The 25681-nt window shown below is 51.0% G+C and overlaps 1 protein-coding gene across 1 annotated transcript; it reads right to left on the bottom strand.

The window, feature by feature from the left end:
• Window positions 1-16961: 16961 nt before the first annotated feature.
• Window positions 16962-24770, bottom strand: LOC123063214 (uncharacterized). The gene is made up of 4 exons (XM_044486957.1): window positions 24560-24770; window positions 24084-24274; window positions 18477-18712; window positions 16962-17899 (listed from the first exon to the last, which is right to left on the bottom strand). The coding sequence occupies exons 1-4, from the start codon at window positions 24676-24678 to the stop codon at window positions 17309-17311; spliced, it is 1137 nt and encodes a 378-aa protein (XP_044342892.1). The 5' UTR covers window positions 24679-24770; the 3' UTR covers window positions 16962-17308.
• Window positions 24771-25681: the final 911 nt, after the last annotated feature.

The following is a 25681-nucleotide window of genomic DNA, read 5'->3' as shown; positions in this document are numbered from 1 at the left end:
CGTTCCGGCAACCACCTTTTGTACAAGTCTTGCCGTTGTTGCATGTAATCCTTTGTACAAAGCCGGGCGCAGATCCCGTGCATAAAAAGAACCCCATGTGCTCCGCACAACTTGTCCATTTCATGCATTAGTTTCTTTCTCGCATGCGTTATCTGACACTTTGTGCAGCACCTACATCCGGTGAGCAGTAACGAGCCGAAGGACTCCAGATCGTTATTTTCTCTTCTTTCTTCTTTTTCAACAAAGGAAAAGGAGGTTCCCTCGCACACATGTTCGCCGGGGGGGGAAGGAGAAGATTGTGGTATGGACCAGGCGTCGTTCAGGCGAAGTCTTGCCTTGCCGGGAAGCAAACGACAGAAAAGCTAAGTTGTCAAAGTTTGAGCAATCAGTTTTTAAATTTTTGAGTTATCTTCCTCGAACGACCCTGCTTTGTATGGAAAACCTGTGCACGGAGGAACCAACTCGTGGCTAGTTGCGCCCTTACTTTGTTTTGAGTCCGCTCAACAGCTTAAGTGTGCTGCATCTAGTCGCGACAAGGTTTCTTGTCGGAAGCAGCGCCGCCAGCAGGCTGCTGAAGTTCCACACTCAGCGCTCGCGGCTCGGGTGCCTGCGCCGACAAGTTCCCTAGAAGCGTAGGGTAAAAACATACAAAGGAAGGAATCTAGTAGAGGAAATAACATAGCAATTGATAACAGAAATAAAGTTATATTACAAGATAACTTGTCGCAGCTCTAACAGAATGTTTTCATAACATGATTAGCAGCGGCAAGGGAAAAGAAGAAATGGACGGCCTAGTCTACGCGTCCGCCCTCGACCCTCTTGATCTCGCTCACCTTGTCCACAATGGGTGCGACAAGGGCCTTGAGTGCATCCAGATCGGCGTCAGGCGGCAAGGACCTGAGGACGTTGGTGAAGCTGAGGCCTGGATTGCGGAAGGCCACCTTCATCAGCACCTTCTGGAGAACCCCGGCGCAGATTTTGCGCGACTCGTCGGCCAGCTGCTTCGGGATCCTCTCCCGGAGCCGCTGGAGTGCCGTCGCCACGCCCTTGAAGAACAGGCTGAGCTTGGCGCTGGGTTGAAGACTCTCGTTGGAAGGATACCCAAAGTCCTCCATCCCCAGCTGCGCCAGCTCCTCGTTGATGACTGCGGCAATGTTCACCAGACCCTCGGTCCAGTGCTCCACAGTGTCTCTGAACGAGTTCTGGGTAACTGCAATGCTCTCCAGCAGCGCCGCGTCAGCCTTGACCTTCTCCGACAAGGTCTTCTCCCGCTCCTTGGCGGCCTCTAGCGTCTGCGTTAGCGTGGCCAGCTTCAGCTCCAGGTCTGCTTTGGAATCCTTGGCGGCGCTGAGCTCCTTGCCCCTCTCAGCGAGAAGACCTTGCAGCTCACCGTGGGCGGCAGCATCCTTCTCACGCTCACGCTTGAGCGCGGCAAGCTCCTCGCCGCTCTTCCCAATGTTGGCCTCCAGCTGCACCACCTTCTCCTCCAGCTCTTTCTTGGCGGCCTCTGCAATTGCCACAGCGTCCTTTGCCTCCTTGAGCGCCCCGCCAAGTGCTTGCTCGCGCTCGGCGAGCTCTTCCTCATAGCTGTCGAGGTTGGCCTTCCGCTGCACTAGTTCACCTTCCCGCGCGGACTGCTTCTCGGCGGCCAACCTTTGCTCCTCCTCAGCTTTGGCCTTCTCGAGAAGGAAGGCCGTGCGCTCCTCGTCAAGTCGCTCCCGCTCCTGCACCAGGGACCGGAGAGCTTCTTGATTGTGGCCCCGGAGCTCCTCCGCGCGCTTCTCCATGTCAACTCCCGCCTTCGCGACAAGCGCTTCCCGGGAAGCCAGCTTGGCTTGCCGGGCGCGGTAGAGTGACAGCAGCTTCCGCAGCAGCTGCTCCTCCTCAGGCTCGCCGCTGCTGCTGCTGGGCGTGTCGACCAACGATAGTCCAGCAGAGGCGAGCACCTCCCCGTCGAAAGTTTCCCCCTCGACCGGCGCCCAGGAGCTCGACGCCCTGGGTAGCTTGATGAAGATATTGTCGCGGGCCTTCAAGTAGGCGCCGGGCTGGGGCTCCTCGGAGCCCGGCTCCGCAGAAGCGGCAGAGGGATCGGCGGTCGGCGCAGCGCCTGGCGCTCCTGCGGCCTCAGGGTCGTCAGTGCGATCGCCCAACCCCTCGCCAGCTTCTGCAGCGGCAGCCCTGGCGGCCTCCTCGTCGGCGGTCTCATCAGCACCGGCCCCTTCCTCGCCGGCGCCCTCTGTCTCCATTGGCTCAGTAGCAGAGGGGTCTGAAGAACGAAGAAGGGAGAAAAATCAATCAAAAATCCAAGAGAAGAAAATCAGAAGAAGAAGAACCCAAGGGAAAGTTTTTGGACAAGTGAATTACCTGCGCCAAGATCTGCAGTTGCGGTCTCGGTCGCCACAGGATCGACGGTGCTGTCCCTTGCCGGAGAGTTCTCCCTTGCCGGAGAGCGCTCCCTTACCGGGAACCCCTCCCTTGGCGGCGTAGTCGAAGCAGATGGCACTTCGGGACCAGCCTCCGAGCGCTCCTGATGTGGCTGCTCTGCTCCTACACAAATCAACAAGCAAGATATCAACAGAGGAAAAAGCACTCCAGCGCGCCCGGCAGCAGAAGGCTAAATTATGAACTTACGCTGGGGGCTGCGCTTGTGGCTGCTTTGAGGAGTGATTGCCGGGTCCATCAAGGTAGTCTCAGACCCACCTCCTACTGACACGGTGGGGTCATCCTCGATGACAATCACCGCGGCCTTGGCCCTCTTCGCCGCTCTCTGGGCCAGCGTCCTGAAAAGAAAGGAGTCCAGATTGGAGCAAGTCAGATACAAGATATAAACAGCAAGATTGAAGAACTACAAGAGCACCAAAGAAACTTACTCTTCTTCCTCCTCGTCGGAGCTGAGCGCGGAAAGATCGAAGTCCGGCCCTCCTCCGGTGCGGCGAGGCGGAGGAGTAGGATCCCTTGCCTGCTTGGCGGGGGCGGTGGCGGTGGCCCGGGAAGATCCCGCTCCAGTTGCCACTGTTGCGTGAGGCGCTCCCGTGGCAACATTGCTTGCCGCGGTAGAGCGCGTCACACGGCTCGGCGGCTGTTGACCCGGCTGCCGCCCCGCTGCGTCCCCGGCCCTGCGAAGGCGCCTGCTTGGCGGGGCCGGGGGCTCCGCCTGCGGCAAGTTTTCTGAAGGCTTGGGCTCCTCCTCGCCGGCCTCGCTCGGCTCGGCTTTGGAACTGGCAGGCTCCTCCTCGCCAATGAACTCCGCGCGCTCGGCAAGGTTTGCCGCCTCTGCAGCCTCCGCCTCCTCCACAGTGAACCCAAACACGCCCGCGGCAGCTGCGGCCGCAACCTCTTCCGCCCTAGTGGCGATGCGCTGCAGCTCCTCGTCGGTGGTGTCACGGGTGAGGCTCTTCTGCTCGTCAGCGTGGACCGGCACTTCTTCCAAGTTGTCGAAGAACGCTTGCATGACGTCATCCGCAGGCTCTTGCCAAGTTGGAACGATTCCGTGTGAATCACACAACGGCATCATGGCGCGGATCCGGTCAAGCAAAGAATTGTTGCATAATGGGACAACACCCCTCGGCAGTGTGAATGGGTGCTGGGGGTCGCGTTTGAACAACTCTAGGAGCATTCCATCCAGCTCCAAGACGGTGAAGTTGTAGTTGAGGCCCGGCCGCAGCCTCATGATGTTCGCCGAGTTCTTGAATTCCCAGGCGGGCCTCCCCCTCTCCTGCAGGGGGGCAATGCAGCGGCGGAGGAAATCTGCGCCTACAGCGCCTACAGTCTCGTCTTCCGGGGCCACGTTGCTCCAGTCATTGCCGCGCACTATTGGAGTTTGGCGCACGGCGGTGAAGGGCTGCGGATTCTCCTCGACAATCCAGCACCACTCCGCTCTCCACTCATCCCACTTGCTGCGGAGCTCACCCTCCAAGTACGCCTCCTTCTTGCCGACTCTCAAGATCCAGGCAATCCCTCCGGCAAGCGGCTCTCCTCTCTCTACCCGAGGTATGAAGTAGTGGCGGAAAAGGGCAACACTGGGGTGGACTCCGAAAAAGTTTTCGCACAAATGTACGAAAACTGCCATGGTCAGAACGGTGTTGGGGGTGAAGTCAAGGAGGCGGAAGCCGTATGTGTTCATGATATCGCAGAAGAACTCCGAGAAGGGCGGGCAGAGCCTGCAATAGAAGAATAGCGCGAAGAATGGGTACCTGTTTGGAGCCAGCTCCGAAGCAGCGGCCGGGAGTACCCTCGTGCGCGGATGCGCACGCGTCTCCGTCACCCAAAAGAGGTAGAAGTACTCCCTCAGCTCCTACACGCCGAGCTGAGGGGAGAAGGTCGCCCGCTCCTTCCGCAGCGCCGCGAGCCGCTGCGCCTCGGCCGACTTCACGCCCTTTCCCTTGTCGGCTTTCGGGGCCATGGCGGAGGTGGTGAGGGAGGTCGACGGCGTGGTGATGCTGGTGGCAATGGGGGGCAGAGCGCTGCTCTCTCGGCTTCGAGAAGAAGGGGGGAGCGGCGGAGGTTCGTGAAGATGGAGTAGCAGCAACCAGCAAGGGGGAACGAACTGCCCCTGTTTCCTCTGCTTATAAAGAGGGACGGGGCGGACGTTTCGCCCTTCCGAATAAACAACCACCCACGATCTCTCCCACGATGCCGCATTCAACGCGTGCCGTTATGGGATAGCACGGTGGATACGGAGCGAGATTCGGTGTGGCCCAGTCCGCGTGTGCCCGTGCCCTGTCTTGGGCCTGGCCCAGCAGCGCTCGGCACCGTGTCTGGCCCAGGCCCGGGGGCTCCTGTCGGTGTGCTAGAATAGGGGTACCCTAGTACCCCGAACTTGTGCACGGGCAGTTGCAGCACCCCGCGGCAAGGCTTGCCGGGCGAATGCCAAGATCCTCCGTGGTTCCCTCGGAGCCATTCAAGAACAAAGTATTTAAGCTCAGGAGACAAGGCCCTGGCAAGAGGAGCTTGCCGGGAAGGCCAACTAGGACACTCCAAGGAACTTGCCGCAACGCGCCTCGCGCTCCGGCAAGGCAACAAGGCCCCGGCAAGAGGAGCTTGCCGGGAAGACCAACCAAGGTACCCCGAGGCCCGATAAGCGACAAGTCTCCAGACTCGACAAGATAACAGCAGCGGCAAGGCGCTTGCCACGGCAGGCGGCCACTCTGTGCCCATGCTCCAGCGCATCCACCAACGTGTCGCCCTGGGGGCTTCTCCAGGCGCGCGTGGCGGGAGGCTGTGCAGCCAGCGGTGCGCAGGGGCATGCGAAGCTGACAAGATCGCCATCGTGGCGAACGGTGGCGCCCCTAATGGTCCTTTTCTGCACTGTTTGGGCGATGCAGACGGGCACTTAATGCCCTTGTCCCCTGCCGTCAGGGTTAGGTAGGGTGCACTGTACAAGTAGCTGTACCAACCACCTCACTTTTTACATTTGTACCCTTCTCTGCGTTGCCACCTGTCGGTGACCCCTTTGGCGTATAAAAGGAGGCCCATGCGCAACGTAGAGGAGGTTCCGGTCGGTTCGGTTCGACTCATTCGTAACCCAGGAAGACACTACGCTCTCTCTCTAGAGCAAGAACAGAATAGAACCAGACAAGCAGCAGTAGGAGTGTTATCTCTCCGGAGAGCTCCGAAGCTGGGTAAACTGCTCGTGTGCTTCGCCTCGATCTGCTCTTCGTGCGATCTCCGCCCCCCGCCGAACCGAAAGGGGCCTGGTCCGCCGGCCCCATAGGTGTTCGAGGATCAGTTTCCCCGACAGACTGTTGGGTACACCTTCTATCACAGATCCGAAGGCAAGACATTCGTTGCTAAGAATGGATCCTTTCTAGAGAAGGAGTTTCTCTCGAAAGAAGAGAGTGGGAGGAAAGTAGAACTTGACGAGTTAACTGTACCTGCTCCCTTATTAGGAAGTAGTACATCACAGAAACCTGTTTCTGCGACACCTACACCAATTAGTGAGGAAGCTGATGATAATGATCATGAAACTTCAGGACAAGATACTACTGAACCTCGTAGATCAACCAGAGTGAGATCCGCGCCAGAGTGGTACGGTAATCCTGTTCTGGAAATCATGCTACTAGATCATGATGAACCTACGAATTATGAAGAAGCGATGGTGAGCCCAAATTCCGCAAAATGGCTTGAAGCCATGAAATCTGAGATGGGATCCATGTATGAGAACAAAGTATGGACTTTGGTTGACTTGCCCGTTGGTCGGCAAGCAATTGAGAATAAATGGATCTTTAAGAAGAAGACTGACGCTGACGGTAATGTTACTGTCTACAAAGCTCGACTTGTCACAAAAGGTTTTCGACAAGTTCAAGGGGTTGACTACGATGAGACCTTTTCACCCGTAGCGATGCTTAAGTCTGTCCGAATCATGTTAGCAATTGCCGCATTTTATGATTATGAAATTTGGCAGATGGATGTCAAGACTGCATTCCTGAATGGATTTCTGGAAGAAGAGTTGTATATGATGCAACCGGAAGGTTTTTTCGATCCAAAGGGAGCTAACAAAGTGTGCAAGCTCCAGCGATCCACTTATGGACTGGTGCAAGCCTCTCAGAGTTGGAATAAATGCTTTGATAGTGTGATCAAAGCATTTGGTTTTATACAGACTTTCAGAGAAACCTGTATTTACAAGAAAATGAGTGGGAGCTCTGTAGCATTTCTGATATTATATGTGGATGACATATTACTGATTGGAAATGATATAGAATTTCTGGATAGCATAAAGGGATACTTGAATAAGAGTTTTTCAATGAAAGACCTCGGTGAAGCTGCTTACATATTAGGCATAAAGATCTATAGAGATAGATCAAGACGCTTAATTGGACTTTCACAAAGCACATACCTTGACAAGATTTTGAAGAAGTTCAAAATGGATCAAGCAGAGAAAGGGTTCTTGCCTGTGTTACAAGGTGTGAAGTTGAGTCAGACTCAATGCCCGACCACTGTAGAAGATAGAGAGAAAATGAAAGATGTTCCCTGTGCTTCAGCCATAGGCTCTATCATGTATGCAATGTTGTGTACCAGACCTGATGTGTGCCTTGCTATAAGTTTGGCAGGCAGGTACCAAAGTAATCCAGGAGTGGATCACTGGACAGCGGTCAAGAACATCCTGAAATACCTGAAAAGGACTAAGGATATGTTTCTCGTATATGGAGGTGACAAAGAGCTCATCGTAAACGGTTACGTTGATGCAAGCTTTGACACTGATCCGGACGATTCTAAATCGCAAACCGGATACGTGTTTACATTAAACGGTGGAGCTGTCAGTTGGTGCAGTTCTAAACAAAGCGTCGTGGCGGGATCTACATGTGAAGCGGAGTACATAGCTACTTCGGAAGCAGCAAACGAAGGAGTCTGGATGAAGGAGTTCATATCCGATCTAGGTGTCATACCTAGTGCATCGGGTCCAATGAAAATCTTTTGTGACAATACTGGTCAATTGCCTTGGCGAAGGAATATAGATTTCACAAAAGAACCAAGAACATCAAAAGACGCTTCAATTCCATCCGGGATCTAGTCCAGGTGGGAGACATAGAGATTTGCAAGATACATACGGAGCTGAATGTAGCAGACCCATTGACTAAGCCTCTTCCACGAGCAAAACATGATCAGCACCAAAGCTCCATGGGTGTTAGAATCATTACTGTGTAATCTAGATTATTGACTCTAGTGCAAGTGGGAGACTGAAGGAAATATGCCCTAGAGGCAATAATAAAGTTATTATTTATTTCCTTATATCATGATAAAAGTTTATTATTCATGCTAGAATTGTATTAACCAGAAACATAATACATGTGTGAATACATAGACAAACAGAGTGTCACTAGTATGCCTCTACTTGACTAGCTCGTTAATCAAAGATGGTTATGTTTCCTAACCATGGACAAAGAGTTGTCATTTGATTAAACGGGATCACATCATTAGTTGAATGATCTGATTGACATGACCCATTCCATTAGCTTAGCATCCGATCGTTTAGTATGTTGCTATAGCTTTCTTCATGACTTATACATGTTCCTATAACTATGAGATTATGTAACTCCTGTGTGCCGGAGGAACACTTTGTGTGCTACCAAACGTCACAACGTAACTGGGTGATTATAAAGGTACTCTACAGGTGTCTCCAAAGGTACATGTTGGGTTGACGTATTTCGAGATTAGAATTTGTCACTCCGATCATCGGAGAGGTATCTCTGGGCCCTCTCGGTAATGCATATCACTTAAGCCTTGCAAGCATTGCAACTAATGAGTTAGTTGCAGGATGATGTATTACAGAACGAGTAAAGAGACTTGCCGGTAACGAGATTGAACTAGGTTTTGGATACTGACGATCGAATCTCGGGCAAGTAACATACCGATGACAAAGGGAACAACGTATGTTGTTATGTGGTCTGACCGATAAAAGATCTTCGTAGAATATGTAGGAACCAATATGAGCATCCAGGTTCCGCTATTGGTTATTGACCGAAGACGTGTCTCGGTCATGTCTACATTGTTCTCGAACCCGTAGGGTCCGCACGCTTAATATTTCGATGACAGTTATGTTATGAGTTTATACGTTTTGATGTACCGAAGGTTGTTCGGAGTCCCGGATGAGATCACGGACATGACGAGGAGTCCCGAAATGGTCGAGACATAAAGATTGATATATTGGAAGCCTATGTTTGGATATCGGAAATGTTCCGGGTGAAATCGGGATTTTACCGGAGTACCGGGAGGTTACCGGAACCCCCCGGGAGCTATATGGGCCTTAGTGGGCCTTAGTGGAAGAAGAGGAGAGGCGGCCAGGGCTGGTCCGTGCGCCCCTCCCCCCTAGTCCGAATAGGACAAGGAGAGAGGGGGCCGGCGCCCCCCTCCTTCTCTCTCCCTCTTTTCCCACCTCGCGAATCCTATTCCAACTAGGATTGGGGGAGAAGTCCTACTCCCGGAGGGAGTAGGACTCCTCCTGGCGCGCCCTATGATGGCCGGCCAGCCTCCCCCTCTTGAACCTTTATATACGGAGGCAGGGGCACCCCAGAGACACACAAGTTGATCCACGTGATCATATTCTTAGCCGTGTGCGGTGTCCCCTTCCATCATAGTCCTCGATAATATTGTAGCGGTGCTTAAGCGAAGCCCTGCGACAGTAGTACATCAAGATCATCACCACGCCATCATGCTGACGGAACTCTTCCCCGACACTTTGCTGGATCGGAGTCCGAGGATCGTCATCGAGCTGAACGTGTGCTAGAACTCGGAGGTGCCGTAGTTTCCGTGCTTGATCGGTCGGGCCGTGGAGACGTACGACTACATCAACCAAACGCTTCCGTTGTCGATCTACAAGGGTACGTAGATCACACTCTGTCCTCTCGTTGCTATGCATCACCATGATCTTGCGTGTGCGTAGGAATTTTTTTGAAATTACTATGTTCCCCAACACCGGCGGCGACGCTGCCCCCGCTCCCGGTCCGCGAAGAAGAAGGACTCGACGCGACCCACGGCCCCGGTGGACAGCTGCGCTACCACCCCACAGTGGGCGCGTCAAGCAGCTCGCGTGGCACGCGGAGCACTACGACATGGCCTTCGGGATGACGGCGCCAGAAGAATACGTGCCCCTCATGATGGACCAAGGACACCCTCACGAGGGCGAACAAGGCTCGCTCCTCAGCCCAAGCTGGGGGACAAGGCGCCAGAAGCTGAGCCCTTCCAGGAGTCCTGGGACGGACCCACTGGCCACGCTGGAGGCAACAATTATCGGGTACCGCTAATTCCTCAGGAGCAGGAATACGCTAATCATGGATCGCAGGAGGTGCAGGTCGCCACAGCGAGCAGCTGCCCCGCTCCCACAGTCTCCTACCCCTCGGGAGGAGGGGCAGGGGGCTGCAGGAGAGGGGCCGAGATCTGACATCACCACCACGGCGTTCGGAGCAAGGTGTTCTCAGGAGGTAGGCCCTCTACTGGGGAGGTGCCTCAGGGCTTGCCCCTGGCGGAGGACCTGTGGTCGTCGGGGGAACCGCTGGCGACCGCTCTACCCCATCGGCGGTGTCCTGATTTCCGGTCGTCGTTGATGGCACTAGAGTGTGGCGCAAGGCAGGGCCCTCGTCTGGCGATATGAAGCAAGGCCGGTACCTGTAAAGAAGGCCCAGTTCCTGTGAAGCTCGTCACCCCGTGACACTCTCACGTAATAATGACTGGGGCTGTACACGCCCCGGAGTCTCAGGGGTGCCGGCCTTAGGCCCTGGGGCTCCCTCCCACGCCCAGTGGCAGCACTTAGCTCCGCGCTGGTGAGAAGACGTCCAAGACTAGATTAGGTGCTGGATGCGGCCTTTTGTTTGCTTTCATTGCTTTTCCCTTTGGTCGTCACTTTCCCCCGCTGGATTTAAGTTGGATTTGAATTTGAGATTTGCGTGTGTTCGGGGAAGGGGTGCTTAGTCTCGTTCGAGAAATTTCTCGCGTTTTGATTGCCACTTCGCCTCAGCTGCCTCCCCTCATGAGCCCCTCGCGAGCCGGGTCAGGCCCAGCTTGCACGCAGCCCAGACTGCCGCCGCCACGTCCTCTCAGGAGGGTTTTTTACTGCAGATCCTACGGATTCGATCAGGGAACACTCGGGATACCACAGCCACCCACGGGCTACCTCAGGGCCCGCACGGGACAAAGGGTAAGGAAGCAGGAACGATTCACAATCAGTCGGATAAATCCCCCGAATGTTGCTGGCGTCGCTGGACTCGCCATCGCTGTCTGCATCGCCGCCAGCGGCGGCAGGGCCATTCACCACACCTCCCTCGTCGGCAGCCACGATCACGCCGTCGTTGTCTCAAGCGAAGGCCCTGACAAGAGCATCCACATTGTCTTACACCTAGTGCGCCAGGTCGTCTCGGACGGCCTGGGGGACTGGGGCGATGGCGGCGTCGAAATTGAAGTGGGGATCCATGTTCTGGAGATGGCTGAGGACGCGAGAAAAGGCGCGCCCGAGCAGGGCGTGGCTCCTCTCCTCCACCAACCTGTCAGCCCTGACCGATCGCGCCTCCAGCTGCGTCACCACGCCGGTGAAGAACTGAAGGTTGCCGGCGTAGTTGACTGCGTGCGGCTCGCCAACAGTCACCTCGCAGATGTTGCCCAAGGCTGTGTTGGCTCTCTCCCGGAGCGTGGTGAGCATGGGGCCGTGCTCATGCTCCAGGATCCGCCGCTGACGTATCTCGTCCGCATTCTGGCGCGCGAGGACCTCAGCCTCCTCCACCCGCTGGCGAAGAAGGAGCACCTCAACCTGGGAGGTGGTTGACTCCCCTTGCGCTACCTCAAGGGCGTCCCGAAGAGCATCGGCCCGCCGCGTCGCTTCCTCCAGCTTGGCCCTCAAGGCAGCAGTCCTACCCTCAGCCTCGGCCCGGATCAACCCCAGCCTCTCCTCGGACTCGCGCTCGAGGTCCAAGCGCGCCATCGCCACCCGACGTCCGACCTCCTCCAGGACACGGGCTTCCCGTGCAACGACATCATCCTCCGCATGCGTCACCAAGTGCTCCCTCGTCTCCAGACGCTCGTACTCGCGGGTACGTTCGGCGGCATCCAGCGTCAGCACCTCCTCACGCTTCTGGAGCTCTGCTGGGTCGCCAGAGGCCACCTCCATCAACGCGAGGGCTGCCTCGCGCAGCTCCACTTGCTCCTCTAGTGAGTGGCACCAGGCCAGGAGCTCCCGAGCCCGCTCCTCCGCCGCCTCTTGCCGCCGGTCAGCTTCCCGGGCCTCCTCAGCGGCCCAAGATCGGGCCTCCCGAGAGGCCACCAGCGACACCTTGGCCTCTGCGTCGTCAAGATCGCGCTGACGGCACGCAAGGGCGATGGCGCCCTCCAGCTCGCGCCTTTCTGCAGCCAGGCGCAGGCCCTCGGCCTCAAGGCGCGCGTCTTCATCAGCAAGCTCCTCACCAAGCAGGCTCACCACGTCAGCCGCCCTTCAAAGGAATTCTTGGCGAAGAGCGCGCCGCTCCCAGGCGCGCTCGAGCACGTCTTCCACACCATCATCTGCCCCAAGCAAGCGCCCGGGGCCACGAATCAGCACTCCCCCTCCGGGCAGGGGGCTGGGGGCTGGCACCCTCGCGACAGCCGGGCACGCCATGCCAGAAGCCCGGCCTGGAGCCAGCCCATCCCCAGATGAAGAGCGCAGGGAGCGCCTCAGCCAATTGCAGTCCACGACCAGGCGAGAAGCCCACGGCAGGCTGGCTATGCCACGAGAAGACCCGCGAAGGAGGATCGCGAGGTGCGCAGGGCCACGATGCGCCTAGGGATGGTTCGCCTCTCCGATCGCCCTCACCACAAGGGCTCTGCTGCTCGGAGCGCTTGAGGACGGTGGAGCGGGCGAAGCCAAGGGGAACGGCACCTCAGCCGTCTCCACGAGCTCAGCTGGAAGGGGCCTGCGGAGCAAGGATTAGTAAAAGCAACAAAAGGATTGGGAGCTGGGAAAGGAGAAGGCTTACTCATCAGTGGCGAAGTACTTCCTACGCTTCAGCAGGCGACAAGGGTAATCGTCGCCCAGGGCCTCCCTTCTCTTCCGGAGGGCCTCAAAGTCCACGCGGAAGCGGCCCAAGAGTTGAGCGTAGGGATCAACCTGCGACGAAGACGGAGCGTCAAGGCGATCCACGTCAAGGGCGCCTGCCTGATGCGCGCTGCCAATCGCCTCGCCAAGAGAAGCGGCTGGAGCCTCAGGGGCCTCAGTCGTAGGCGCTCAGGGCAGCTGCTTGCCACCCTCAGCCTCAACGGCACGGGCCCCAAGAGCTGCTCCCTCATGAGCATCGCCCGGTGCTGTCACCCCTCCGGGAGCCCCCTCGGCCTCTGGCGCCTCATGCCTCCCTGCTCCGCCACTTGAGGAAGAGTCGCCTTGGCCGACTGGAAGGGTAGTCACCATCACTGGGTTCTCGCGAGGCCCCTGGAGGCCGGCGGGGCGCGGCCCCCACTCATCAAAGATAGGCATCTGATTCACAAAATCGCCCATGTTCTGGCAGAGGTACAGCAAGACCCTCCCTGTTGGATGCTGCCGGGGTTGGGGTCCCCAGTCAGGATCAAGAGCACTGTCCTCAGCACTTCAGGCGTCAGGTCCTCTTCCTGGAGCCTCATACGATCATCACGCCCGCTGAAGGCCCACATCCGGCGGGAGTGGCGTTGGAGAGGAGCAATGCGGCGAAGCAGGAACTCCTTCACCACCTTGGGCGTTGTCACGCCAAGCGACCTCAAGAACGCGAAGCGGTGCCAGACGAAGACGAGCCGGGGGCTCTCAAGCGTCTCCTGGCCCCAGCCAGAATTGGGGACAGCAGGCGAAGTTGGCTCCGATAGCAGGGGGCTGGGCACCCCTGCATCCACATACAGACATCCCTCGTGGAACCCAGCCGCAGGTGGAGGGAGCCTGAAGTCAATCCTTGTGGCCGATGTCTCAGACGCGGCAACGAAGCTCATGCACGCCCAGCATTGGGTAGGGTCAACAAGGCGCGGAGAGAAGAAGTGGCGCGGCAAGGCAACCGAAGGAAGGATGCCCATCATTGCCTCGCAAACAAAGGCGATGGCCGAAAGGAGGGTGATGGATTCAGGACCCAGATGCATCATGTGGATCTGATAGTGGGAAAGCACGGCATTGAAGAAATCAGAAAATGGGGGAACCAGACCCGCCCACAGAGCGTCGGCGAAATACTGGACCTCGGTGACTATCCTGACGATGGAGAAGTGAGACGCGGGCCAGGCCGTCGTCCTCCCGCATTCGTTGAAGATGGTGGCCAGAGCCGAGCTGACCTTGCCCAAGCCCTCGGCGGGGGCCGCCAATGGCGGCGAGCAAGGCGGAGGCATGGGTTTCTTCCCTCTTCCCTTCTTCGTCGGAGCCATGGCGATGGGAAGGGGGGGAAGGTTTGAGATCGGGTTGAAAACAGAAGCTGGAGTTCAAGCGGAGGAAGGACAGAGGGCACTCGAGCAACAGAAAGGGGAGCGGCTGTGTACGACTACGAGTCCGCCTAGCATGGCGCAAAATAAGGGGGGCGTGGTGAAACAATGCCGCCCACGCCCAATCAACCGCCACGCGGCGCCCAAGGCCGCAGGCTGGTAGGGCCCCGGCGCTTCGCCCTTGCCCTTTCGCCTCCCTGCACGGCCAAGTCCGGGCGTGCCTTGGGCCCGGGGGCTACTGTCGGCGTTCTGGGAACGGGAGTCCCCAGACTTTCCTGCCTGCGGCCTACGTCGTGGCTCAAAGGGGGCCCAGCACAGCCCGTCTTCATCAACACAGACCCAAGACCCTCGCTAGGGGCCAAGCCTCGCGGGGCGGACGACACGGAGCTTCCTCAGGCACGGCCTCATCAGGCTGGCTCGCGAGGAGGCGGAGAGATCAAGGCGGTACCTCACGAGGTGCCCGTGACGCAAGCCATGACGACCAAGGGTGCCAGGCGGGCGCCAGCCCACGCAGTGTCCTCCTTTCCTCTTTGGTGCAAAGGGAGCAAGCGCAGGCGAGAGCATCAAGCAAAGGCATCCGTTTCGGTGCAACGAGACCAAGACCAGTCCAACGGCAGGGAGGAAGTCATTGTGGAGCCCAAGCCAGCGTCACCATCAGAGCCTTTGGCAGGCGAGGACCAACTTTAGTCAGGATAAGTGTACCGGATGTTCCCCTTCAAAATGGCCAATTGTTGGCGCCCTTCCTGCTTAATATTTGGGAAAAGGCACAGGGCATTTGCCTATAAATAGGACTAGCCACCCACAGGGTAGAGGGATCGGAATCGAGAAGAGAGAGAGAGAGAGAAGGGTGACTGAACTCCTCCTAGCAGTTCATCCCCTCAGCCAAGAACAGACCATCGCGAGGATGTTCTTCCTTGTATTGCTCATCATCATCAGCCCAAGAGGCAATCCACCACACCACACACTAGAGTACGGTATTACACCACAACGGTGGCCCGAACCAGTATAAACCCTGTGTCTCTTGTGCTGTTCTTTCCATAGCTTAGATCTTAGCGACGCGGAGGGGTGCAGATAGGTAGAAGGCGAAATCTCCGCGCGCACCCCAGTGTTCGAACTTCAAGGGTCTGCCGGAACCGAAATCCGACAGACGCGCCCGGGGGCGTTTGAGGGGTCGGATTTGCCCAATACAGCTATAGATGATCTAAATATATGCTTCCTTCTATCCATAAAGTGTAATTTTGCTTGCACCGTTACTCTAATTTTCAGAGGAGAACCATGTGCTTCATGACATAGTTCATGATGCTTCAAATCATGGAATCATCCACATGCTTCAGTTAAAACGTATACTTAGACTTAGTCATGGCCGATGCCAAACTCTTCATCTGATGGATGCATGACGATCTCGTCGTGGCAAAAGCGCTGGAGGCAAGGACAACAAATCCTTGCTCGTCATTGGATCACGCTGCTTGTTGTTTGTTACCAGAAGCAGTGGCAGGAAACGGGGAGTTGGAGGTGAATAGGTGATCCAAAATCTGGACGCACAGCTCGCCATATGCCTCACCGGGGTGATGGTGGAGGAAAAGGCAACGATGCGCAGTTCGCCGCGGAGCGGAATCTGGTGAAGATGACCGGGACGACGAGGGGTTACGGGGACGTGGTGATAAAAATCGGTCTGTTTCTCCCTTATAATGATGGATTTATAGGAAAGTAAACATACACATACCCCAGCCGTGAGATGGAAGACATATCAACGGCCTACGCCAGTCTGAAAAATGCTATGTATGATAGGATTACCGGGAAAAAAAAGATGTATGATAGGAAGTGTTTCCCTTGCCGAGGGGGCGTGCTTTGTAAAATGAAAAAACTAACGCCCACACGTGTGGCATCTTGTACATCGGCCACACGTCTCCATCACCACTCATTTTGCCACGTATAAACAGATGATATCAACAGGAATTTTTTTGGTTTTTGGCTTAAAAATGTTTTATCTTCTAATTAAAAATTTGAATTAAAAATCCGTTTTCACCATTAAAGTTGTCTCGGCGAGATCTTCGAAACTAGACCCCATGTTGATATGTTTCGACGAAAAAAAATTTGTCCAAAAGTTGTCATGATGTTTACACTGTAGTTGTCATAGTGCTTAAACTAAAGTTGCCACGTAACAATTTTAATTTGTAGAGCATGCCAATTTTAGTTTTTTGATGATGGCAATTCCAGTACTTTGACAATGAAAATTATTTTTTGTATGAACCATGGCAATTTTAGGTGCACGTATCATGGCAATTTTAGTTTATGGACCATGGCAACTCTAGTTTCTTAATTCTCCGTTTTATAATATGCCAAAATTTACTTTTAAATGTAGAAGAAAATAGCTGAAACATATCATGCCAATTTCAATGTAAACATCATGGCAATTCATATGGTAACTTTTAACCCAAAAAATATTCCTCAAAATATATTGATATGAGATCTACTTTCGAAGATCTGGTCACGAGGGATTTAATGGTAAAAACGGATCTTCAATCGGATTTTTCATTTAAGAGATAAAACATTTTAAAAACTAAAAATCCAAAAAAAATTACCATATGCATGCATGCGATGACGTGGCACACTCTATGTGTTATATGGCGTGTGGACGAATTTGGCTTCCACCGCACGTGTGGGCGTTAGCGTTGTCCTTGTAAAACAAGTCTAATTATTGTCAGGAAAAAGAACTAGCGCACGAATAGAGATAGAAATAAGTTTCGTACTCTCTCAGTCCATCGGGTTGACTAACTAAATACTCCCTCCGTCCGGAAATACTTGTCATCAAAATGGATAAAAAGGGGTGTATCTAGAACTAAAATACATCTAGATACATCCTCTTTTATTCATTTTGATGACAAGTATTTCCGGACGGAGGGAGTATGTGTTATATGTCATTAAAAGTATATCCTACGACTCATATGAAGATGTAACTTCTAAACATATTGTTTTAACATACTCCCTCTATAAACTAATATAAGAGCATTTAGATTACTAATTTAGTATTCTAAATGCTTTTATATTAGTTTACGGAGAAATTATAATATATATTTAACTAGTTAAATTGTCAACTTAGAACCATGCGCATGTCCTATACACCAGGACGGAGGCAGTACGAGTGTAACTAGAGTTAAAAAGGGATAGGAAAAATTATACTCTAGCCGAAGGTTTCTCCACTATGGTTTACATGGCGGCTGAACCAAATATACTAGTACTAGACAGTTCAAACTATGGAGTACAATAGTTTGATTACAATCCAGGTTTGGCACACCTAAATTTAGACAGACACTTTTTTTATTAGTAAGTGTTTGATTGTTGGCACAAGTCCACGACTCTTTGACGGCATAACCAAGTCTTTGAAGTTCTTCCCCGGTCATCAGACACACTATTTGACGAAGTTTACTTAAGGTTGGGATGAACTAGAATGAGCATGAGACCCCCGAGGCAAAGTCGACCAAGTCACCTTCACTGAGAGTAGCGCAAAGTCAGTCTTCATCTTTTGAGTAAAAATCCCATGGTTGTTGGCTATGAAGGAACAATGATGTTCAGCAGAACTGGATGACTCCGCACCCAACTTGAACTTCAACGTCATCCAAGAAGCTATAACTACAGCAACCACAGACCTCTTTAAGCCACATGACTCACCAATGGTGCCATTGAAGAGCCGGATTTCTTCATTCAACCCACTGGTAAAACAGCTGAGACACAAATTGAAACTGTTTTGCACTTCTGAGATGACAACTTCTAGAGTCGCCTCAACTGCATTTTCAAGGCGTGATGCGGTGAAGTCCACTGCTCCACAATCGCCATAGATGCGACTGGTGAATGTGTGACAGTTCTGCAAGTCTTTGCTGACTATTATTGATGCACCATCAATCAGTTGTAGGTCATGTTTTTCTTCTTCTGCAGTCTTGATCCTCATGTCATATTCGATTAAAATATTTCCATGTGAATCTATCCCTCGCTTAGGGCCAGACATGTTGATGAGAGAACCCTACAAAGTCATTGTTATTAAGTAGCTCTCCATATAAAAGTAAGACATATCTAAAGCCAAATACTTTCCTTATGACGTTTCACTTCACCAATATTTACTTCAAGGGATATTTTACAATGGATAAATAAGATTTTGCCATGTATTGAACTGGATAGTTAGTAAATACATAGCGGTGTTAGAGAGGGAAATTTGGCTCCCACTATATTTATTTCATTTTGTTTCAAATTCCGAATATTAGTTGCATAAGTTTGTTGAAATGAAAAAGGAAAAAAAAGGTTTGTCTGCTTACCCCCGTCAAGTATACAGGTATTTGACCCCTGAAATAATGTATAGCTAAATCATTCCCTGGGGTGATTAGGAGGTGATTTTGCCCATGCAGCAGCATTCACCTAACAGGTCACGTGGCCAGAAACCACCTCCAAACCCTGACCAGGAACGATATAGACAGTATTGAACACTTTAAGAGGCAGAATCCCTGCTTTTATACTCAAGGGGGCTAAGTAGATGAACCACAATATTTGGGGGTGTTCGGTAGTCTCATCCCTTAAAATAATTACAGATAAGTATGGATGTGCACCTGCTCCACGATGATGGGATCATCCCTTTTAAAACTGACCACATAGTTAAGCAATCGATCCAGATCATCCCGCATTGCAATGTATCCGTACAACTCTACTGGCCCACAACCCACATGAATTTTAGCCAGCTTCAATGAGAAAATTTGGAACATGCCACTAGGTGTATGCTGCATGCAAGCTCCATCGAGAATGCAGCAATCTGAGGGATCTGTTAACATCATCGGCTCCAACCAAGCTTCACGAAACAAATACAAGTTACATTGTAATTGGAAATAAATACAATAAACAATACTTGCCATGTGTAAAGTAAACATGCCACTTGAGGATTTGATGTCTCTACTGATTTTTTTTTTACTTTTTTCATGTAAGTGGGAAATATCAATGTTTTTCTACTATAAATTTGCTCCCTCGAAATGTTTTTCCTTGAAGAGAACACAAAGAAAAGAGAGTAATTTTAATCACCCCAGAAAGGAAAAGGTCCAGTTTTACCAAAATCACTAGTTAAGGCCTTAAGGGAAATATCAATATTCTTCTACTGTAAATTTGCTCCCTCGAAATGTTTTCCTTTGAAGCGAACACAAAGAAAAGAGAGTAATTTCAATCACCCCAGAAAGGAAAAGGTCCAGTTTTACCGAAATCACTAGTTAAGGCGTAAGGGGTACCCTTTCCAAAGGTTACCCCAAACTTCTCTGGTGGTCACAAGCACCGCTAGGGAGTTTTGGTGCGTTTTCTCTATGGAAGGGGATGGGAGGGTTGCTGTGTATGCTTTTTTTGTGAGTTCCGATTTTCAAAATGAAATATCTCTTGAACCGTGCGTCCAAATTACACGCATTGTCTTCCTCGCGTCAAGATCGAAACTATATCCCATGTAGATAAGTTTCAACGAACTTCTTTTTTCAGACATAACTTGTACTACCAAATATAACAAACTTGTGCTTCACGTGATAACGTACTTATAGTACCCCACAAGCAGTATAATCCATGTAGTGCAACCTGTACTCACTGCACAGTACACCATGTGCTCCCTGCTCAGTACAACTTGTACCCCCATGCAACCTGTACTCCCCTACCGCAAAGCACAGCTGCGCTTCACAGTGAAGCACAATTGCGCTTCGCGGAGAAAAACACCTGTGCTAAATGCGCTACAGTACGTGAAGCACACCTGTGATGCACAGCCCGTGCAGTACACTTTGCACAATCCTTGCAGCAAACTTACATAAACCACGCAGCACATAAAAACCAGAGAAAAACGTGCAGTAAAAGACCGGTAGAACAAACTAAGAAAAATTGAACAGAACAGGGCGCTCCCGTTTCCTGGCTCGGCTTGATAGCGAGCGAGCACCACGCGCCAAGCCTGGAACGCGCCCGCGCGCGACTCGTTGTCCAAGGGGCACCTCCCCCAATGAGGTACACCCCCATTTTACTGTCTTCAAATATTTCATAACTCCTTAAAGTACTTCTCACCCTCACTTGGGTTCAAAAACTATTAAAATAGATCATTTCACCCCTCAATGAAAAAAAATCGTTTATCTTTCTACACGTCCTCTTTTAGTGTTGATTATTTACCAATGGTAGATAACATAATTAACATGTGTTATAAAATAATTTCATAATTTACCATGGCTATTTGCATATGTTGGGAGCACCTAAACCTGCTTAACATTTTAGGATATAAAAGTCTCAACTACTGTAAATCTGTAAACAGTTTGTCCTCCAACAACAACAACAACAACAACAACAACAACAACAACAACAACAACAAAGTCTTTAGTCCCAAACAAGTTGGGGTAGGCTAGAGGTGAAACCCATAAGATCTCGCGACCAACTCATGGCTCTGGCACATGGATAGCAAGCTTCCATGCACCCCTGTCCATAGCTAGTTCTTTGGTGATACTCCAATCCTTCAGGTCTCTCTTAACAGACTCCTCCCATGTCAAATTCGGTCTACCCCGCCCTCTCTTGACATTCTCCGCATGCTTTAGCCGTCCGCTATGCACTGGAGCTTCTGGAGGCCTGCGTTGAATATGCCCAAACCATCTCAGACGATGCTGGACCAGCTTCTCTTCAATTGGTGCTACCCCAACTCTATCTCGCATATCATCATTCCGAACTCGATCCTTCCTAGTGTGGTCACACATCCATCTCAACATACACATCTCCGCCACACCTAACTGTTGAACATGTCGCCTTTTAGTCGGCCAACACTCAGCGCCATACAACATTGCAGGTCGAACCGCCGTCCTGTAGAACTTGACTTTTAGCTTTTGTGGCACTCCCTTGTCACGGAGAATGCCAGATGCTTGCCGCCACTTCATCCATCCGGCTTTGATTCGATGGTTACATCTTCATCAATACCCCCATCCTCCTGCAGCATTGACCCCAAATATCGAAATGTGTCCTTCTGAGGTACCACCTGCCCATCAAGGCTAACCTTCTCCTCCTCACACCTAGTAGTACTGAAACCGCACATCATGTACTCGGTTTTAGTTCTACTAAGCCTAAACCCTTTCGATTCCAAGGTTTGTCTCCATAACTCTAACTTCCTATTTACCCCCGTCTGACTATCATCAACTAGCACCACATCATCCGCAAAGAGCATACACCATGGGATATCTCCTTGTATATCCCTTGTAACCTCATCCATCACCAAGGCAAAAAGATAAGGGCTCAAAGCTGACCCCTGGTGCAATCCTATCTTAATCGGGAAGTCATCAGTCTTGACATCACTTGTTCGAACACTTGTCACAACATTATCGTACATGTCCTTGTTGAGGGTAATGTACTTTGTTGGAACTTTGTGTTTCTCCAAGGCCCACCACATGACATTCCACGATATCTTATCATAGGCCTTCTCCAAGTCAATGAACACCATATGCAAGTCCTTCTTTTGCTCCGTGTATCTCTCCATAAGTTGTCGTACCAAGAAAATGGCTTCCATGGTCGACCTCCCAGGCATGAAACCAAACTGTTTGTCCTCCCACTGCAAAAAAATGACACTGCGAAAACCAGAGTGAAAGGGAAAACCAGAGTCCTAGCCCATGTATGCACAAACCCTAAACAGAGAGTTTCACCGGCTGTCCTCCCACCATGCAAAAAAGAAAACAACACTACAAAACCAGAGTGAAAGGAAAAACCAGCGCCCCAACCCACGTATGCACGAGTCCAATCGGCGGGGCAAAAAAAAGCTAACGTGCCCAATATGCACGGCTCCACCTCTACCACCGACCACCACCCTCGATCCACCATCACCGGCGACCAATGAGCCCATCCTCGTCCCCTCATCCACTGCTTCAACACAAGTTGTTGCCACCTGTGAGAAATGCAGGGATGCCTAGCAATGACGGTTTGCCCCTCCCCTTCCTTCGTCCCTTGACCTTCTCTCGCCTCATGAAGGTTCCATTCACCGTCTATTGTCCTTCTCTTGTGCTAGAGTCACATTTTCTAGGACCAGTGGTGGAGACCCATTGGCAATGGTGTAGGCGGCATGCCACATAGGGAAGAGTGAAGCAAGCCTGAGGACAAGATACCGCATGTGTCGACCAACCTAGCATCATCCGCATGGAGGATGAGGCAGCTTTACCGGATGCCTAGGTAAACATATATGCATAAGCAAGGAGGATGGAGGATGATTGGTGGCGCATAAGCAAGCACCAGTGGTGCGAACGTGCATCTAGCCCTCTATGTATATTCCAAATTTCTAGGTAAACATATATGCATAACTAGTCTAAGAAATACATGCATCTGAGCCACGATCAATACAGACTGTCAGCCTAAGATGTTCCCCTTTCTATCATTCTCTGTTTATGTGAATATGCAAGTGACATGTATGTGCTTGTGGAACTTGGTGAATGGACATCGGTTTTTATTTGAACAAGCTTAAATCAGATATAAACACAAAATAATGATGTCTCTTTTTTTACTTCTGCACCATGCTTGTTACTAAATACAATAGTATCTGTTCTGTTCAATCTGGGCACCTTGTAATTTGAAATTAGTAAAATCTCAACTGATTTCTTCGAGAATTTCAAGAGTCATCACCATTAAGATCCTTTCACATGCCATGCTTGTGCAATATATGTTTGCTCAAATGAACTGATCCTAATACTTAGACAGATATGTTATATTCAATTTTGCTTAAAACAATAGCTATTGTAAGGAAATAAGTAGGTGCCAATTAACTTGCCATTGTACCATACGTATTTGGTTGGTGCCTTTATTTGGAAGAATATCAATGTGTACTCTTTAAAACATCTTATGAACAAAAAATAATAAAGTAATACGAAGATATAGTTGAGAGAGAAAATAATACCTTTAGTTTGATTTGTTTTGCAAAAGGAGGTTCATCTTACACTGATTTTTACAAGGTGATGTTATCGGATGTTTTTCATCAGTCATGCTTAATATAGAGCAGCCCTTTTACTTTCACCCCTTCCGCCATTCAAGCCGTAGGTTCAGTTTCAGCTGCCTAAGGTGGCCTCAAGTTGTACTTAAATTTTTCTTTTTTCAATTTTTATGATTTAAGACGGAATTCATGTTGTCAATTGGATAATTTCTTCTTACATTGACTTTTGACATGGTGATATCCAAGTGAATAGTTGGGTTCTTTTGATCATTTAACAAAAATCTATTGTCGTTCACGATTTCCAATGTAATCTACCAAATTTAACATTAAGGGACTTTGCTGTAAACCTATGTTTTTAAGGCGTCTGTAAGGCGACGCTTAGGCGACGAGGCGCCCCCCAACGCTTTGCAAATATGTCCGCTTTAGGCGCCTAGGCGTCCGCTTTAGTCGCCTAGGCGTCGAGCCCCCCCCCCCCCCCCCCCCCCAAGCGCCTTAAAGCGAAGCGTCACCTTAAAAACATAGCTGTAAACTCATAAGTTTCTGTATGAAAAGAAACTAGATTAAGTGGTGAGTATTTCTTTTTCTTTGGACAGGTTGTCCTATGGCAGAACAATTGGGGTGAAAGCTAAGGTACTTCCAATGGTATGAAATCAAAATCTGGATGAAACCTAAGCTGTTAGTAATGGAATGTTTCAGATATAGGGGAGAACTAACGATATTTCTAGTAGGGCAACGCTTTCAAGGTCGGTTTCTCTGTGAGCGTATATTCTATTAATATGGATTCATTGCAACACACGGTCACTTTGCTAGTACATGCTAAAAAGAATGAGAAGTTATGAACATATTCCTCAGGGAAGGACATGATGCCGCCTCACAAATTTTGAAAGAAAAAATTATGAGGGGCAAAAAAAAAGATATACCATTTGAAGTGAACTGAACCCATTTTAGAAAAAAGAAAGGAACTTGGGGAGGGGAGGGTAGGTAAAGGTGGGCCGGGAAATAGTTTACGAACAGCCAAAACAGTCTGGACAGGATATAATGTCCAATGAATCACAACAATGATTAAGATAACAGTGGCAAGAGCTTAGGTCACAACAGTTTAGCTGTCTATTACTTTTGCAAATACCAAAATGCATCCCTGAGTACCATTTGATGAGATTTCCTTTTATTTCTGGCAATGCACTGGTATTCAACTTGTAAAAGTAAACATGCAACATCAAAATCTATCAGAAATATATCAGGAAAAGAGATATACATCACTTACTCTCGTTACGGTCTGCAATGCGATATTCCTTTTTCCATGCATGCCTGCCCTTGTATATAGAACCATCATGATGGCTGCTTTTAGGAAATATAGCCATAGGAACTACACCGTCAAAAGGGTAACCAGCCATCTGTTCATCCCAGCCTTTTACTCCACTGCTGCTGGCCATGCTACGAGATCCATGAGGAAATCTATCACCAAAGAGCATAAAAGGCCAATATCATCATCTGGCATAAATAAGATGGTACCATCAGTCATGATTGAAATCATGACGTTAAGCTTGAAATCCATTTCTATTTCTTTCCGCATTTTTTTCTCTGTATTGGGAGTCACTGAATAATCTAAGAGATTATCCCGTTTGCCTTAAAAAATTAACAGAATGATAAATAAAGACCCAATTTTGGGCCACAATCCAGATCCATAAATATAGCAGCCAACTAAAGGTGAAAACTTTAGCATAGAACAAGAAAACACACCTGCAAACACGACGGGCAGCTGAATTATGAGGCAAAACTCGTCGCAGCGGCCACCAGCTAGGCGGAGTAGAGGCCGTCAAAGAGAGGAGCGACCGCAGAGGAGAGGAGAGGCGGTGCATTGGGGAGGGAGGGGTGGCACTGAGGAAGAATCGAGCCCGCTGGGGGGGAGGGCCCGCTGCCGCAGCCGCCGGCTAGGTGATGAAGAAGAGGGGCGTGAGGAGGAGGGGAAGGAGAGGACCACTTGGGCATCTCTAGCAAGCTGATCATCTCTCGGGCCGCGTTGGGTTTCAGGCCTGAAACCCGAGCCCAAAAAGGCCCAGTAAATTTTCCAATCTTTAAGCCCAAGTCCGGCCCGTTTGAAAAGCCTGAAGCCCGGCTGCGCTTGAAGGACAGCACTAACCGCGTACCCTCCCCTAAAAAAAGAAAAAAAAACTAACTGCATACTCTATGGCCCAGTTCTTTTCCTCGATTTTGGACAATCTTGGTCTGGAAAATCAAAAGCTCAAATGAACTCGATTCAATTGTCTTAAATCATGCGAGGATCGCCACAATCGGTAGTGCAATCGATAATCCTCTGGGAACCTTGCTTCTCACGATTCTAGTCGCTCCCGCAAAACAAAACACTTCGATTTAGGGTAGTATACCCCTATTTGGGCTGGAAATTACGAGGAAACTGCCACTGGTGGACAGCCGCGTCCAGGAAACGAGTCGCACGACTCATCTCTCCATCGCTCGATCCCCCACCTCTCCGCTAGCGCTCGCGCTAGGGTTACAGGGCCGCCGCCCCCGCCCGCTAGACGCCGGCCACGGAGACGACGCCTGAAGCCACTGCTCTGCCCCGAGGCTCGCAGATGCTGCTCCGCCCGGGCGCTGGCCTCGACGCCCAACGCCGCCTCGCCAGAGTTCACTCAGGTCGTTGCCTCAGCTGAGCTCTCCTCTCCTCCCTGTCTCATCTCCTCTCTGTCTTCTCTGTTCTACTCTGTACATGGATGGATGGACCGATGAATGGATGCCATGGTTACTACGTAGTTCTTCTCTGTACATGTTCGTCTTGTTTCAAGTGGTAGCAATTCAGCATCCAGTTTCAGTTCAGGAACATTATGGACATTTTAGCATATAGCC

The sequence above is a fragment of the Triticum aestivum genome, chromosome 3A (genome assembly GCF_018294505.1).
Source record: "Triticum aestivum cultivar Chinese Spring chromosome 3A, IWGSC CS RefSeq v2.1, whole genome shotgun sequence".
Taxonomy (NCBI): domain Eukaryota; kingdom Viridiplantae; phylum Streptophyta; class Magnoliopsida; order Poales; family Poaceae; genus Triticum; species Triticum aestivum.
The sequence above is the reverse complement of the archived record's forward strand: the minus strand, read 5'-3'. Positions and strand labels throughout refer to the sequence as shown.

Bases quoted from the DNA above. Each gene is read 5' to 3' on its own strand.
- LOC123063214 (XM_044486957.1), bottom strand. From the start codon at position 24,678: ATGCACCGCCTCTCCTCTCCTCTGCGGTCGCTCCTCTCTTTGACGGCC. The intron at 24,275-24,559 runs GTGTGTTTTCTT...CTTTGGTGATAG, and splicing joins GCTGCCCGTCGTGTTTGCAG to ATTTCCTCATGGATCTCGTA. The intron at 18,713-24,083 runs GTAAGTGATGTA...TGTTTCGTGAAG, and splicing joins CATTGCAGACCGTAACGAGA to CTTGGTTGGAGCCGATGATG.